This window comes from Parasteatoda tepidariorum, chromosome 7, assembly GCF_982258835.1.
Source record: "Parasteatoda tepidariorum strain Cologne lab strain chromosome 7, Ptep-v5.0, whole genome shotgun sequence".
Taxonomy (NCBI): domain Eukaryota; kingdom Metazoa; phylum Arthropoda; class Arachnida; order Araneae; family Theridiidae; genus Parasteatoda; species Parasteatoda tepidariorum.
In genome coordinates, this window is record NC_141761.1 from 63,410,398 (window position 1) to 63,429,295 (window position 18,898).

At 31.4% G+C, this 18,898-nt stretch overlaps 1 protein-coding gene and 1 long non-coding RNA gene across 3 annotated transcripts in view; both read right to left on the reverse strand.

The window, feature by feature from the left end:
- LOC107451272 (fatty acid synthase) overlaps positions 1-18,898 on the reverse strand; it is an 85,271-nt gene that overhangs the window by 3,016 nt on the left and 63,357 nt on the right. For both annotated transcript variants that reach the window (XM_087167945.1, XM_071183367.2), the window contains 3 exons: positions 18,090-18,310; positions 14,045-14,395; positions 3,399-3,642 (listed from right to left, as the gene is read on the reverse strand). In XM_087167945.1, coding sequence (XP_087024071.1) covers positions 3,399-3,642; positions 14,045-14,395; positions 18,090-18,310 — 816 coding nt within the window. The remainder of the gene's footprint in view (positions 1-3,398; positions 3,643-14,044; positions 14,396-18,089; positions 18,311-18,898) is intronic.
- Positions 6,264-9,931, reverse strand: LOC147807192 (uncharacterized). Its single transcript, XR_015435544.1, has 3 exons — positions 9,781-9,931; positions 7,182-7,331; positions 6,264-6,387 (listed from the first exon to the last, which is right to left on the reverse strand). It is a non-coding gene; the product is annotated as an uncharacterized LOC147807192 (long non-coding RNA).

Here is an 18,898-nt window from a genome sequence, read left to right on the forward strand (position 1 = left end):
CCACCTCACTCTGGCTCGTTTTTGCTTGCGTGTAAGTAGCAGCTTTTTCTTGGGCACACGTGATTGAAAATCAAGTTCATGGAGTCGTCGTAGTGTGGTAGATGTTGAGGCATCCACTCCTTGTTCTCTCCACTTTCTACTTATGAATCTCAAGCTCTTGAAGCGATTTTTAGTGACGACACGTATCAGCATTCTGTCTTGTCTCAGTGTGGTTATTCGTTTACGATCACTATTTGAGCGATTATTTTTAAAACTTTGATTTGTAGAATAATCTTTTAAAATTTTACTTACAGTTCCTTGAGAGCAATTCACTTTTTTGGCAATCATTTGTTGACTAATTCCCTCATTGCGTAGAGTCACAATCGCTGTCTTGGTAGTGTCCGGTATGTCTTTCGTTCGACCCATTTTAATTCCCAACTAACTAAATCTGATTTTCAAACGAGCCTTTATACGCGTACTAGCTCTACAGTGGCGCAACTTATGCAAATTTTATGATTAACGTTGACCAATCACACAATTTTACAGATATTCTAATATTTTGAATCGCGTCTGGAAATATTTTAATATTTTGAAAAATTTCAATATTTTTTTATAAAATCTCTAATACTTCTTTAGGAGCGTGTGAACAATAATATCATACGTCATCTAATTGTGGACAGTTAATAATTTTTCCGTTCGCCACCGTTGTTTATTTTTAAAGATATCACGCATTTTATAAGGTAATACACTGCTGGACAATTGCTAAGGACGGATAACACTATCATCCATAGCAACCACAAAATGAAAGGAAGCAAAAGGTAGAAAATTAGAATAAGTGCGGGATATAGTAAGAAGAGGTATGCGTAAGCAAAAATTTTTTCCCACGTCTTTTCATCACGTGATAGCGCTGATAAGAGTTTTAAAGGTTTTGACCCGTGTGGAGAGTTGTTGTTTCAAGTCAAAGTTCTACAGGAAAGATTTAGTTGACGAACTTGAAATTTTCGGCATGTCTTCCCGATATCACTTGATGATTTTAAGCGTGGTCGAATTATTGGAAAGATCGAAGAAGGGCGAAAAATAACAGATGGTGCCAGGCAGTTCGACATCACTCACGGCGTTGTTTCACGGCTGTGGAAATAATTTAAAACTACTGGAATGTGTAGTAGGCAGCACGGGGGAGGTCGTGTTAGAAGTACGACCCCTTGCAGAAGACAGATACATCGTCCTATCAGCAAAAAGGAACAGGCGCACCACAGCTCAGCTGGTGGCAAATCAGTTTCTTGCTGCCACAGGAAAGCAGATCTCCCGAAAAACTGTTGCCACACGTTTGAGGGGAGGAGGACTATACGCCCCCAGACCTATTATGTGCGTCCCATTGACCAGACAGCACCGTACTGCCTGTTTGCAATGGTGTCGTGAGCATCACAATTGGACTGAACAGGACTGGTCATGCGTACTATTCTCAGATGAGAGTAGGTTCAGTCTGTCATCGGATTGTAGACGCCCACTGATCTGGCGCGAGAGTGGTACTGGTTATCGTCCAGAAAATATCCAGGAAAGGGACCGATATCCGACATGCCGTGTCATGGTGTGGGCAGGCATCATGATCAATGGCCGCACGCGCCTACATGTGGTTGCGAATGGGACTATGACGGGCCAACGATACATTGATGAAATTCTACTTGCTCATGTTCCTCTTTTCCGTGAAGCTGTCGGTGATAAATTTGTTTTTATGGACGACAACGCAACATGTCATCGAACACTCGCTGTTCAGGATTGTCTAGACAGCGAGGGTATTCAACGTCTCGTATGGCCATCACGTTCTCCAGATCTAAACCCCATTGAATATGTTTGGGATGCTTTGGGGAGACAACTTGTTGGTCGAAACTATCCTCCGACAAACAAAAACACCCTCATCCGTGCACTGACAGAGAAATGGGATAAATTGCCTCAACAGCTGTTGGATAATGTTGTGCAAAGTATGATACGACGTGTAGAATGTTGCATCACACTCCACGGTGGACATATCCCGTACTGACATCTTTCTTCAAGTTGCCTGCTGACATTTAGATGCATTGTTCCATTTTTCTGTACGCAGCATCAAGTGAACATTTTTTTTCTTTCAGATGTTTCATAGCTTTTGTACTTTCCAGAACAATGAATATTCCTTATTCTAATGTCTGAACAGTGTGGCAACTATATTTTATCCTACTAGGCCTCATGTCTCGCTTAATGTTATGCTACATTGCAATTTATGATCCGTCCTTAGCAATTGTCCAGCAGTGTACAATGCCTTTTTTGGTTATTCTAATATTTTGAATTGGAGTTGTAATGGATGTTCGTCAGAAAATAATAGCATTTCAGGTATTTTAACCAGTTTTAAATCTTCATTTCATTTACTGGGGAAATCTGAACAACTGCAGGTTCAAGTGCATCAGATTTAAGTTCTGAATAATAATTTTATTTGTCAATTCTGCACAAAAAGTGTTATATACTAATTTATTACTTTTAATTTTAAAAAGTCACCAAATTCAGCTTTAAAAAGCGTCCTTTCATAAAACCATTAAAATTGTTGTTAATAGGTTGTTGTTCCTTTGTTAAAGGTAAATTTTGCTGACAGTGAAAGAAATGCATGTCGCGCGTTTAAATTGTTTAATAGTGTTCAATTTTTTATTGCATGTGAGTAAATTGCGGCAATTTGTTGTTTCTGCTTCATACTGTGATAAGAGTTTCTCCTGTGAGAGACCCTCTTAGTTATGGAAAAAGCTTGTTCTTACCACACTTATGTTGCTGTTGTTGCCTTTCTCCTATCTGGTCTGACGGAGTCAGATCTGATTTACGAATTCGTTGACATTTAAAAAAAAACATTAACAATTAGAGGAGATGCATGAAATCTCCCCCCACCCATATTAGTTCCAAACAGTCCAAAATGTGTTCAGGTGAAGTCTGATGTTCGTGGCACTTGAGGCAAAGTAGGGATGTTCTTATCCCTCACAAAATCGTAAACTCTTTAAGTGGTCACTGGCGAAGAGCTAGATGGTGTTATAGATTTTCATGTTATAGGAAAGGATCAAAGCTTGGCCCGGTCTACTGCAACAGTACCAGTGGTGAGTAGGAGGTATCGACCAATCCTTTTTAATTTGGGATTGTTTTGAGGAGGGGAAGTGCGGAGATTTTGTTAGTCCTAAGACTGGAGCACCAATAGGTAAAAGACTTGTAGCTCCTTCATCTGTAGACATTTAGCTGGGTACACTGGAACGGCTTCACGCCTTGGGTGGCTCTACCAGGAGAATACTCTCCCGACGTATCTCCACCCAGGGGCACCCCCATCGCCATAATGAGGACACCTACAGGACTTAGAGGGCGACCATGCGCCACTTATAGGTTTTGTTATGGGAATTAAGGAAGAGAAAACTTACCATGAAGTCCAGATCTTCTCCTTTCTTCACATATCCTTTCCATTACTGAATTAGCATAACCATAGTTTGCTTGACCAGCATTACCTTTACCACTACAGACTGAGGAAAAACAAACGAAGAAATCCAAATTAGGACACATTTTTCTGGTCAGTCCATCCAATATTTTTGTTGCTGCTGCCTTAGGAGCACACACATCTCTGAAAGTCTCGGGGCTCTGAGACTTCATAAAGGAATACCTCAACACCTATAATTATAAACTATGAAATTAGGAAAGCATAGGTAAAAGGACTTTGACGCTTGATTTCAAATACATGTCACTCTTTCCTTGTATTACTAATCAGATGAATACTCGTTCTTGGTACTGACAAAATAAAAACTAAGTAATTAATGAATCTGTATTAATCAGTTCTTCTATGTCATGCACAAAACTGAAAGTTATATACTGATAAAATTAAATTTTTTATAAGGCAATTTATTTATTTATTATTATTTGGCGCACTTCCTGGTGACTTTACGTTATTAGATTGAGCGAAGTACGCATTTCGAAGTATATACCTCTGAAAATAATGATTACCCATATTCAGCATCTTTAGGTAAGATGTCAAATGATACTTTGATAAGCTCGCGGCTAATTCATGATTAGCAAAATTTACAAAAAAAAAGTAATTTTGTTCCGCTACGCATCTCATAAAGAACCTATTACCAGAGTACTTGTATGAAAACATGTAATAGTATATTTGGAAATCTATTAAGACAGCACAGTACTAGGAGAACTAATTACCAAAATTAAGTATCCATGACGTTAATAACTAATAGTAGTATGATGATTTTTTTGCATTTCCCTAAATGAATAAGTACTTTTTCTTCGGCCTATTGTGTCAGAAAAAAGTTCAAACACAGGCATCATTCTATATTTATGTTTTTTCTATGTTCCTGTAATTTCGTTAATGGGTGAAAAAATGAAATTTTAGCTCCTGATGCTAAACATTTTTCAAATATTTCAATTAGACGTTTTGATATTTGACACTTAAATTTTGATGCAACTGGATATAGTTATTTTGATGAGGAACACGTGATTTGCCTAATCTAATAACGTAGAACAACCGGTAAGGTAACATTAAAAGTTAGAAAAAAAAGTCTGTAATTATACTGGAATCTGAAATTTAAGCCTAATTCGTAAGTGTGAAATATGTGAAATTTCGCTTTAATTTTGGACACTGTATTTCTACTTTTCTTTCGTCGTTAATAAGTATTTTCGCCCGTCCCCTATGCTTATTTTAGATTTCTATCAACTAGTCCCTTATGAAAAAATCGAGGTATAAATGAGGTATAAACAAGGTATATTTTAAAGGTATAAAGGAGGTTGTTATTTAAAGACGTCGTTGAGGTTGAAAAGGGTGCAAATGAATACCTCAAAACCAACCTCAAATATACCTTAATATATACCTCCAGAGGTATATATGTTTCAACTTGAGGTGTTTAATTTTACATCTTGGGAGAGGTAGATATTTACTACTTTAAAGTGTTTCATTTTCAACCTTAGGTTATTACTTATCAGCTTGAAGTATATTTATTTACACTTGTGGAAGTATTTATTCAACAACCTAAAGTGTGTCATTTTACACTTCAGGTTATTATAAATCAACCTCAGGTGTATTTTGTTCCACTTCAGGTAATTATTTTTCAACCTCAGGTATCTAATTTTATGCTTGTAGAGATATATATTTTTCAACGTATGGTGTGTCATTTTACACTTCAGGTTATTTCAAATCAACCTCAGGTGTATTTTGTTCGACCTTAGGTTATTACTTATCAGCTTGAAATATATATTTTTACACTTGTGGAAGTATTTATTCAACAACCTAAGGTGTGTCATTTTACACTTCAGGCTATTATAAATCAACCTCAGGTGTATGTTGTTCGACCTCAGGTAATTATTTTTCAACCTCAGGTATCTAATTTTATGCTTGTAGAGGTATATATTTTTCAACCTGAGGCATGTCATTTTACTCTTCAGGTTATTTCAAATCTACCTCAGGTGTAATTTTTGATAGTTGGAAAGGTGATTTTTTACTAACGTAAGGTGTATTATTTTTCACCTCAAATATAAGTTTTTATGCTTGTAAAGGAAATTTTTTTAATCAAACTAAAATATGCCATTTTTCCCTTCAAGTTATATTTTTTTATGCTAATGCTGGTAATTAAATATAATTAAAATGTTTCTCCTTAGACTGCTAATTTTTAACCTAAAATATATATCTTTTCACTTGTAGAGGTATTTATCACTCTGATGGAGTTTTTAATGTTACACATTAGGTGGTAATTACTTATTAACTTTTTACGGTCTGTCTTAATTTTCACTGCTAATCCTGATGCTAAGAAACTATTTTCTAAACACATAGGCGGAATACGGATGAATCTTTCTTTCGAAAGAATTTTCGACTGATTTCCATGTATTGTGTGAAGAAAAGTAAAATGCAATGCAAAGAATATATCTTCCTTTAATTTTGAAATACAACCCATTGGAATATATTCTTCCTCACACAATTCAAAATAGGAATTTTCACTTAACGCCTTTAATTTATAGTTTGTGAACCTTGTGCTAATTTGCAATTAAATAGTTCATAAAATTTATTAATCTTGAATTAACATGTAGAGTTGAATAATGTTAAGTATGCTGACTCATAAACCTTAAAAGAACATTTCAAATGTTTCTGTAATTTTAATAATTTCAATTAAACTATCGTGAAAAGAGGATACATTTGTTTCAGAAAAATGTGGGAACTCATTTATATAGAACAGATGTTAAAGGCGCTAATTTTTTGTAAAAGCGAAATAACAGCAAATTTAAATAATTTAGCCAGCTTACAAATAAAAACTTTTATTAACAAAAAAAAATTAATTTTTCGTTCAAGAAATCAAAATTCTTGACAATTACTCTGCTTCTTCTGCAAGTTTGCTGTGCTTACGTTATTTGGAGCATTGGAACCTATAAATAAAAAATTTGAATTAGCGAGAGTCATATTTACATTGATAATGACAAATTTTAAAAGATTAGAATAATATTTTAAAGCTTATTTCGTTGCATAAATCACCTTTTATTATTATTTCTATTCAATTTTGAATAAATAAATGGTTTCTTTAGTAACAGCAGATGAATAATAATAATAATAATGACCTGCAAAACTCTCCTCCCAGTATATTTCAATTCTTTATTTTGACTGTTTAAACATATCACTTAAAAAAGCTAATTTTTCTATAAGATGCATATAAAAACTGCTGTAGAAATAGCACGCTTATTGAAATTCTTAATTTTCCAATAATTCAACCGACCATTTTTAATTATGGATTGTTATGCTGATATTTAAATTTTTTTCTCAGCAAATTTTGAATAAATTCAATTACACTGGCCTGCTTGTTTAAATTTTTAGTCCAATTTCACAAAAGAAATTGTACTAAAACCAATTCTCAATGCTGCTGATTCCGAAAATAATTGTCTATAATATTGTAAGGTTTTTAAAAACAAAAGGTCATTTTCAACCTTTTATTTAATGTGATCAAGAATCAATCATCTTTTAATAAAAGAATGTAGAACATCAATGTTTTGTGTTTTTCATGCCCCATCGAAATAAAAGCAACATTAAGTTTATATGTTTACTTGCCTGAGGGAATAATTTAAAATAATGCTATAAAATAATGTTTTCAAAAATCAAAGATCATACAAACTTTATCAGTAATTTTTTAGGTGAAAAGATTTCATTGAATCAAAGGAGAATAATTTACTTGTCTTTTTTCTTTTTGGTGTATATTTAGAGTTACTCCCAGGGGAAGGCTCTCCAGTTACTAGTCTCCACTTCCTCCTAGCTGCAGAGCACGTATTATTGACAGCCTTATTCAAACCTTGAAATTCTGGATGCCATTTACGGAGCAGCTCTGTAAAAGTTGCATGTTCAAGTTGAGTAAAATCAAGTTATATAAAAGTTGCATAGCAAGTTTCATTTGGAAATTTTCAGATGAGATTTTTTTTTAAGAAATTGAAGGAAATTGAAATATATATTTATATAACTTTGATAAGTTACTAATGTTGACAACAAAAATCCAGAGTCAATAATACTTTTAAACTTTTTTAACTACAATATAAGCAGATTAAGTATAGGTTCACCAAAATGATTTTAATATTTAATTGAAATAATAAAATTATTTTTTTGGAATAGCTGTCTCAGTAAATTTGTTTTATACAATATTCTTTGTGGATTAAAGATAAAAACTATTTTATTAGAGCACACTATTTATACGAAAAGTTTTCATGTTCTTTTAGTCTCTTTACGAGTCTTATTAAAAATAAATTGAAAATCATTCCAAAATATTAAACTGCATCATGTTGATCTAGAATAATATTCAAGATTTTGCCTTAGCGGACTAAAAACTAAAATAAAACTAAACACAGTGGCGCGACAGCCCATAGAGGGCCAAAGTCTACTGTGCCCATTTCAGTTTTCTTGACCTTGGTCTCTGGGATGCAGGAGCAGATGTTCCGGTTAGGTGGTCAGCCGAACGCGGAACCCCCAGTGTTTAGTTCCCAAGCATGCTTGGTACTCATTTATCGACCCACTGAAGGGATGAAAGGCTGAGTCAACCTTGCCCGGCCCAAGGATCGAACCCAGGACCTGTGGCACGGAAGAGCGGGGCGTTGCCTTAGTGGACTAAACGGACAAAAAGTTTGAATTTTGCATGAGAATTTTTTAAGTGGATGCCAGTTTTCCTTTACCTATAGTTGCCTTTTTGCTAACTAACTTCAGATATTATTTAATAGGTGATACACATACAAATACTTTTAAGATACTCAACTAAACCAAGCTTATGTATAGAAGGGCAAGTAAACTTAAACTAGGCTGCATTAATTTCTTCGTAAAAATTTTAGTAACTTGTACTTGTCAGAATTCAATATGCTGTTGCTGGAATTATTATGGTGTTATTGAAGAAATGATTTCTGGTGAAAATATGCGTTCTCTTAATCTTAATTTTAATGTTGAACTAAGCCATATTACACAAGTAACTAATTCTGGCAACTTTAACTTAATTCCTGTGACAAATATATCTTCTGTTTGTATTTCCATCCAGTACGATGACACTGGAAAAATTTATTTTGCTAATGTGGTGAACAATCTAGAATTAGAATAACTTTTTTCTCTCTAGAGGCAATGTATATGTAAGTTCAGTAATCCCCGCTTATATATAATGTAATCGCTGCTAATATCAATCACTTATTATTACCGAAATTATTCGGTTCTGATTTTTTTTCATTGATATTATAGTTTTCTGTGATCCTTACATAATTTAATGTTATTAGAATTTAATTTTCAAAATTCTTTATTTATTAGCGTTATATTTTTATTTACTCTGCACATTTAAAAATAAAAAAAATTCTTTTCTTTCTCTGCGATAATGTTAGAATTTCCAATTTCTCATCATTTCTGGAGTTTAAAAACAAAATATTTTTCAGATTATGAAAATTTATGAAGTTTGCTTTATTAATTTGTGAGGGGGGTTAAAAAATTAGTTCACTAAAATTAGCTTGAATCTTATCTCATATTACATATATTTTTATTAAAAAAAATTTTCCGATTTTATTAGGAATTCTCATATATTTTTTAATGAAATTTGTTGATTTGATATGGTAAACTTGTTTCCTACCTTAGAATCACCTGTTAATAGTAAACATTAATTTAAAAAAATGAATATTTACTTCGAAAAACAGGATTGTTTTTTTTCTTCATGTTTGTAAATATATATTTTTATGAAAATGCAACTTTTGAAGAAATATTAAAATTTTTGTGTGATGCATTTACCCTGATTGCAATTTTTATTGTATATGTTTATTTTATTAGTTAAATATGTATGTTAGATTTTTGTTGAAGGCAACAAATATGCATTTCGTTCCTTACAATAGTATTGTTTATTTGTTTTATTACCTGCAATATATAGAAACTGTTAACTTTCAATTTTCAGTGATTTATTTATAAGAGAAATTATGAACCTTTTACTCAATCAGCTTGCATACTGCTACGTTAAAACATATACATTTAAGCAAAACAAAAAGAATAGTTATATTTGAATAAATTACAAACAATAAAATATACTGTGCGTAACCTGCTGTAACGATTCACCAGTAACGTTACCCTAAACAGCGACGAGAAATATTTAGATTGATCTGTCTTATTGCTAAGCCTACAACAATAGCCTCAAAGAATATCCTCCGACTTAAATAATGTAAGATCAGGACGCGTCTTTAAAACAAAAATAATGAAATTTAAGTTTGAAAGTTGAGGCATATTTGATTAAAAGTGACAAAGCTAAATTAATAAATGCCAAGCACACTTACCGAATTTTAAAGAAACTTTCGATTGTAAACACACACGCCATTTGCCGGCTAGCACGGAACTCTGGGAAGTGAGCTAGTTGATATGAAGTGTACTTTAAACAACCTTAAAACAACCTTAGGTATAAATAAAATGACTTCATACATCTCAATAAAGACCTCACTCTCTTTAGTTAAAAAAAATTATATTTTTTATACCTCGTAAATACCTCTTTTGTTACAAGTGTAAAAAAAACAACCTGGTGAACCTTAAAAACTGCCTCATGATTCTGGTTGATATGAAGTGAATTTTAAACAATCTCAAAATAAGCTTAGGTGTAAATAAAAGGACTTCATATACCTCAATAAATATCTCACTCTCGTTAGTTGAAATAAGGTCAATTTTTTTATACCTCAAAAATACCTCTTTTATTACAAGTATCAGAAAATCAACTTGATATACCTTAAAAATCACCTTATCAGTCTGGTTGATTTGAAGTGAATTTAAAACAACCTCAAAATAAGCTTAGGTATAAATAAAATGACTTCATATACCTCAATAAATATCTCACTCTTTTTAGTTGAAATAAGGTAAAAAATTTTACAACTCAAAAATACCTCTTTTGTTACAAATGTAAGAAAATAAACCTGGTATACCTTAAAAATCACCTTATAAGTCTGGATGATTTGAAGTGAATTTTAAACAACCTCAAGACAAGCTGAAGTATATATAAATCAACCTCGTACACCTTAATTACAACCTTTACGAGGTATAATTTTTATTTCTGTTTTCTCTGCAACCTTAAATATACCTCAAATATACCTCAAAACAACCTTAATACCTCAAAAATACCTCAAATCAACCTTAAATATACCTTAAATTTTCATAAGGGAAGGTCTATTAGCTCCGTTGGTTAGAGCGTTTTACTAACAACACAAAGATCATAAGTTTAATCCCTCCACCCAATAAACATCGATCATGGTCTTTAAGCTCTTTGCTATTGTATCAAGCTATTGTATTCACATTGGCGCTATTTTACCGATTACTTATAATTAGCATCAATAAATATATGGATAAGTAGATTTATATAAACCTTCTCTATTATACGAAATACAAATACATTTGACCTTACATCGATGTTTATTGTCCGTACCAAATTTAAGAAGATATTGGGGAAAAATAAAGCGTAATTTATTTAAACAACTTAATGAACCCTAAATCGAAAAAGTTTGAAATAAAAGAGTTTAAAAAAGACAACTTTTTTACAAAAAATTTAAAAATAAAATATCGGGTATATTATAAGAATTGAATTGATATTGAGTTAATTTTAAAGTTTTTATGTTAAGTTTATCTTAAAATGAATTAGTGGAATTTCTTAAAATTTAATAAAACAGATTAAAAGCAGCTGTTTTATATTGTTATTATTAGTTTATTTTTAGATATGTTTACTCTTGATGCCGATAAGAATCAGCTTGCTCATTCAATGACAAGTTGCTTGTTGTTGTTGTAGCTCATTTACGTCACACTAGAGCTGCACAATGGGCTATTGGCGACGGTCTGGGAAACATCCCTAAGGATGATCCGAAGACATGCCTTCACAATTTTGATCTTCTGTAGAGGGGATGCACCCTCCCCTTCGGTAGCCCGACGAACTGCACGCGAGGTCGAGCACTTTACGGTGAAACAGTTTAACGAGGACCAATACCGCACACACTCGGTCCCTACGCAGATAATGACAATTTGCAGTTCCACTGTTGTACTAACACCTAGTTTCGCAGCAAATTGTGTTCTTCTCCCATCCTTGTAGCGCGCAATTTAACTTACATGGGTGAGAAAAAATTTGTTTTCTGTAATTAGTACAAGATATCTGACGAACAATGCGAAGAGCAAATTAACTTATCAAGGCCGAAAATTTCGACAGGGGTTCTGGTTAAACAATTGTGATAATTTCTTTCTATCTCGAGGTTGAAAAACTGAAATGCAATGAAAAACAGAAGGAATGTGTATTTACAGGATATAAGAGAGAGTGGGTGGTGGGGTGAAACCAGGTACCTGGATTCTGGCGAAATTAGTTCTAAAGGACAGACTTTACATTACATTCAGCTGGGTCAGATGAAAGAGCTGTGATATTGTAGTTGAATTCATGGCGTTTGTGGAGTTAAGTTTGTTTTACTTTGTGAACTCTCTAATGTTCCTTTGTTTTCAAACTATCCTTATATATTGTTCAGTACAATTATAAAAAATCTTGTTGGGCAAGCTTATTATACGTTGGCTAAGGATTCATACCCTTACAAATAATAAGGATTCAATCCAGTAGTAGTATGGTTCTGTTTAGTTTCGATAACCTCTATGATTGAGGAAGATCGGGTACGGCAAGTTGGGGTTTGACCGGGTTCTATTCTCGACATATAAAGCCGAATTAGGATATTAAAAAAAAGGGAACATAAAAAAATGTGCGAGGAAGGAGAAGAATATTGCTTTGCAGTGACTAAAAAAACAACCCTCAAAACAAAATGACCAAAAAAAAAGAAGTGTATGAAGAACCAACATAACAAAGCAATTTTGACAAAGCAAAATTCTTGATGTACGTTTCTTCCAATAAGAGCGATAAAAATACGTTAGATGTTGACTGTTTATATTGTAATGATGTATTTTCCAACCAAAAAAAAAGAAGAAAGATGGATTTATAAGAAAGAAAAGTGTTTTTCTCTAGGCCTACAAAAGCTGCAGTGGAGTAGAGGAAGAAGCTAACTACTTGTCACATGTGAATTTCGTGCCTAATATTCTTAAATTGATATGTTAAATAAAAATGTCTGATAACATTCCCTTAAATTCTATCATTTCTAAATTTTCTATAGAGTTTAAGTTTGCTTATCATCTGATTCATCGTCATCCATCTATTATTATCCGATCTTACTTTTCTAGTGGGGTAAGATTGGATGATTTGCCTTTTTCTAGAAAAAAATCATTTATAAAGAAAAAAGAGAGTATTTATGACTTTCAGGATTGATATGTTACCCAAAATTAAACAATGAATCACTTGTTTAAAAGTGACGGATTTTGAGTTGAACAGTTTAGCTCCAACCGGCGAACAGTTCAGTTTGCGTTGAACAGTTTAGCTCTATCGAATCTTGAGTTCTTGGTTTTTTTTTTCATTTTCCTCTACATTTTTATGTTGTATATTGCAAAAATCCAAGTGCTAAGCATGCTTAAAATTTAATTGAAAATTACGTCATTTTTGCATTCTCCCATTTTTTTTATAAAACACAATTTTTTCTGACAGATCATTAGAAAAGTTGGTTTTTGATGAGAGCATGCGTTTCGTGATCAACATTTTGATATTGCCATAATCTTTAAAGTAGATGTTCCATTATTCACTAAAATGTCACTTAGAATATTTTTCCTAAGTTTATCAGTTATCGTCGGCTTTACCTTTTTTTTAACATATAATTTAGATGGGCTCTTTAAGTCTAAAAGATTTCATCTCAGAATGTTAAAATCCTACTATTAATATAAAATTTTATTCAGAATATGAATGTTAACTTAATAATCCCTAGAAATTGAAGAGGAAAGATATACTTGATGATTTAAAAACTCTATTTGCATCAGAAATAAGGAGATGGTAATAAAAGTCAATCTGTTCCGAGAGCTCAAAAGTAGGTGGTCATTCTCAAGACTATCCAGATGGAAATGAGGAAATAAAATTGATTCAAAACAGTAAACGTAAAGTGGCCAATCGAAAAAAGGGAAAATAAGGGTAAAAAACAATACTAGGCACATAAATTCGAAAATGAAAGTTAAAACAAAACTAGAAAAACTAAACCTCGAGTTTCTATTTTTGTATTTTATATTTCCATTCTTATATTTCCTACTACTTATTTTTGAGCTCGTGAATTATGTTGAATTTATTACCATCGCTATAATTTTGAAGTAAATTTTGAAGTAAATGTTAAAAAGTTTTTAAATCATGAAGTATAAAAACTTTTATATGGTATATTTTACAAGAATAAAATCTTACTACAAAGTTTAATACATTCACGTGCATTTGTGGAATTTGTTTTGTAAAAGAAAAAAAAATTTCAAAACAATACGACACCATCTACCTTGGAATTTTTGCTTCTGTTCATAAATGTGAATTAAAAGTAAATTCGCATTGCTTCACGTATGTTCAGATGAAATATGAGGTCATTTTAACCATTGGTTCTTTTTTTTACAGCTACTCAAAAAATCAACTCTAATTATAATCACAAAGTAACTTGTCGTATGAACAAAATTAAATTTACTCACTACTGCGGAATTGAATATCCCACCTACTGAGCCTAGTTCAGAAGCTTCTTTTAGGAGCTGTTCTGCTTCATTCGGTTTTGAAACGTCAAGTGTCAACACTTTAACTATATTTCCTTTACTGTTCCATTTCTTAAGCCAAAGTCTTTGACGGGGAGTTGTGACTCCTTTTCTAGAAGTTATGATGATGTTCTTTCCTCCTTTCATTAATATCCATTTAGTAACTTCTATTCCGAAGCTTCCGAGACCCCCTATTATGATGTAGGACTTCTTGGCATAGAAATAGGTGTGTGGAATAGCTTTCATCATTAAACATTTTGGAGGCGTATCTCTCGGCAACTCTTCGTCTCTTATCTAGAATGATATATCCAATCGTTATGTTCGATGTTTTTTTTATTCGTGTTCAGCAAGTGATATTGTGTTTAAAAACCAATTTTTATTAAAAATTTAATAAGATATAATATCTATTCATTTTTTTTTCAAACACAGAACTTTATTTCGATAATCTAGCTCGCTAGCACTTAACTACTGTATTTTATAATTAAAGATTGCGCTAAGTGACGTAAGATTTTGAATTATTGATTTCTAAGCCTAATTCTTCTGAAAGTTTTCTTTAGTTTTAACTATAATCGACACTACCATTATATCAACTAAAATTGAAGTTAAGAAAAACTAATGAGTGTTTTAAGCAATGAAGTGTCTTTAAGAACCTGCTGGAAGTGCACTTTTAGGAAAGTTTATGTAGGACATGGGTATGACTCAGTATTGCAGCGAAATTATTTTTTCGAAAAGACTACCAAAGTCCATCTCCTTCAAACTTAAGTATCTATAAAAGAAAGTGTTTGTGTGTGTCAGTGTAGCTGTGTGTCAGTCTCATATAACTCCAAAACAATTTGTGGGTCCTGAAATTTGACAGCTGTTGAAAGGCCGATTTTCAGCCCCAATCCTAAAAATCTTTAAAAAAAATCTCAAATGATTTCTTTTTACCGGTTTTGTATTAGCCATTGTCAAATTAAACTGTCGACCATTCTGTTCTTTTTTTAATATTTAAAAGATCATATCGGTTATGTTAGTTAGCTTACGGTTTTATTTAATAAAAAGGATTTTATTGTACGTTCTTTAATATTTAATTATTTTTTATTCGTAAATCAGGCAAGATCTCCTATGAACGTGATAGCATATGTGGGCTACGACATTGAATTATTATTCCTAAAGTTATCAGAAACCACGTGTTTATTCTGCTTGTACTTACGTTTTGAAGAAGTGTTTCTATAAACTAAATAATTTAAAATCAAATCAGTAGCAAATGAAATAAATAAATAAGCTGTGTACTAAAAACAAACTTAGGGGGAAGGAAATAATAATACTTCAGTGGAACAGTTTAAAATCAACAAGCTGTATTGGTGTCAATGATATAAAACTAATTTTGGTAATGGGTACTACTGGTGATTTAGTAGTTTTTTCTGCCTCAACAGATCTCGCTGATTATAATACAAGTATCTATGTACCAATTATAAGTAAGGTCGGAAATTAATGAGTACCAGAGAAAATTTGCATGGTTGTGGTAAATTATGATTATCATAAGGTAAATTTGGGTAGCAGTGTTATGCCAGGTAATCTTTATTTGGATGTAATGAATTTCCAAAAATGGTTTTTCTTAATTTAGTAAAATAAAGCCACCGGAAAAGGCAGCATATAGTAATAAATTAAAAAAAAAAATTATTTCAGTTTTATTGATTGTGCCAGTATACCGCTTTTAGCTTTGTGTGTGATTTCACAATGTTGGATCAAATGTATTAACCGAATTTTGCCTTTTGTACCCCTTTCGAATAATGGATATTGAGATGGTTTAAAAAAGCTCGTATAAAAATATTTCTAATGAATACGCCGTTAAAACAATCTAATGTAGCTTTGCAATTCCGTAAAGTCTCTTAGAGCAAATTGTTATATTAACTTTACGAATTGAGTTTACTGTTAAATTTATCAGGCATGTGATGTTCCTGAACTGATGTAATGTTGATTTGTATCATTAGGTTGCAGGAGGAGAGCTTTTTAGTGGTGATGATGACTGGTTGTTTGGGTTTCATAGAGGTTGGGCTTAATTGCTTAGTCTTCCCGATTCTACTTGAACATAGTTTTTGTTCTTAAGATAGTTTATAGTGGTAGAAAAATTAAATAATGCAGGTCTATAAGGTTTGTTGTGGTTTAACTAGAATTTAGTCTACGAAGTTGATAGTTGGAATTAGTATGCAAAATCATTGTGATATATAGTTTGACGACTAATGTGATTGGTTGGTTTTATCTTGTTTATTTCTTCTGTATCTCTTGCCATTTTATAAATATCTGTAACTAACTCTTTGTTTTTCCTGATGCAAAGCATATTTCCTAGCGTAATCAAAGAAGAGATAGAGGCAAATAGAGTCGCTTGACATATGAGCAGTGGCAAGATTTAGACCATCTAATCTTGATTATCAGATTCACAATTGACGCCGTTTATGTAATCTGATAAGCAATTATCAGATCCAACAGAGATAATTAGAGCCAACATTAAACCGATTTTATTAAAATTAATAATCAATTAGCAACAATTTTGGGGCCAATGTTAAGGAATATGATACTAGTAACATGGGGTTTCATTCAGTGGCCACAGGATGGTTAATGACTCGGGGATGAGTTAGAGTCTAGGCTAGCGTTTTCGCATGTATATATATATATATATATATATATATATATATATATATATATATATATATATATATATATATATATATATATATATATATATATATATATATATATATATATATATATATATATATATATATATATATATATATATATATATATATATATATATATATATATATATATGGTAAACCAACCAGTGAAGGAACATTTCATATATCTTGATTAAAAATAAGAATTTGAAAGTTTTTTTTAGACTGATTGGTAAACAATAGCCTACAGCCAAACAATAGGAAGTCATCTAGCAACGTTTTGTATTACCTGGTCAAATATACTTCACTGGAAAAAATTTTGAATTTGTAATTATCTCTGCAACACCCTGTTTCTTTGAAAAATTTTTAAGGTGAGTGTTTGTATTTATGTGTTTGAAGTGGAATTAATTGCATGTAAAAGTCTTATTTTTCTCACTGTGAAAAAGAGAATTCAAATTATAGTTATTGAAGCTACGTTTTATTTTCTTTTAAGCTTCATAACATAATAAAGTACTGAGATAAGGCGGTGTTTATTCACTGGATCACCATACGATGAAAAACCAGTAAAGGAACAAATGCTCATTTACTGGTTTTTTTTCTAAGTTAATAAAAATAAAAGATAAACTTTAATTTTTTTGTACCTTTAGTGATGTTCCGCATCAAAAGTATGTTAAAAATACGAAAAACAACTTCTAACCAGTGAGGGAACAGTCATGTTCCTTTACTGGGCATAGATTTCCCAGTGAATGAACAGTATGTGTTAATATGTTGACACTTTAATTTTCAATTCATGATTACAAAAAAAAGTTAACATTTTCCAAGTATTTATATGTTATAATTTTAAGAATAGGCTTGTTTTTAAATATTTGTATGGCTTATAAATTCATAAAGAGCATTGAAAAATAATCATTTACTGGGTGTTCATTCACTGGTAAGAGCTGTTCCTTCACTTGGTCTTCTTACTACTTGTTATTTGAATCTCCAAAACTTTAAAACAATATTATGTAAGCTCTCTACAATTTTTTTACATAATTTGCAATTAGTAACAAACATGTTGACATTGTCATTTAACTAAAATTACGAATTTTGAAATTAATATGATTTTTCAAACGGCAAGCGAAGCTTAAGTGTTTCTTCACTGGTTAGTTTACCCTATATATATATATATATATATATATATATATATATATATATATATATATATATATATATATATATATATATATATATATATATATATATATATATATATATATATATATATACAACATGTTTGATATGTATTATTAAAACGTACAAAGTAAAAAGAATATAAAATAATATTAGCTGACCTTTATGAGAACTTTCCCAATCTGTACACCTCGGGACATATATCTAAAAGCAGTTTCGATTTCATCGGTTTTAAACACAGTTTTATCAAGTGGTTTGACTAAACCACTTCTAATGCCTTCTTTCACGAGATCCATGGTTTTAGAAAGCTGTGCAGCGTCTTCGATCAATTGATCAAGCATTACTGAGTCAAAACTAATGTTGTTTAAGAATATCTTCAAACCTAAGATAGAAAATAAGACCAATAACTGAAAAAATAGGTGTGCTATTCAGTTACATAAAAAATAATTTTATAAATTATGTGACAATTTATGTAAAAATTTGATAATGTTAACTAAATAACCTAAAAATAAATAATAAAACTGAATAAAATATTTTAATTATCCTGTAAAAGTTTGAAAGCAATTATGCGTTATTATTAACTGTCCAGAAAATACTTTCGGATAAATAATTGAAGAGCTATCGTATTTTCGCCCATTTGTTTTTTAAATTACGAATTTTTTCATCCTTTAATAAAACATAAAATGGGGAAAAATTTAAAACATTTAATTATTTAGTCTAAGCATTTTTCAAACTTAATCAAACTTCTTTTTTTGAAGAGGCAAGGAGTATAGTAAGTGTAAACCTTCTATTAAAATTAAAATACAATTAAGATTTAAATGTTATTTTTAATTACATAGTAAATTAACTAATTTATTTTTCTATTTAGCATATGTATGTTGCTTGTCACACATTTTCTCTTTCTACCTTTTTTTATTTTACCCATTACTTAATTAAGCACTTTTACTTTCTTTTTTTATAATTAATATCT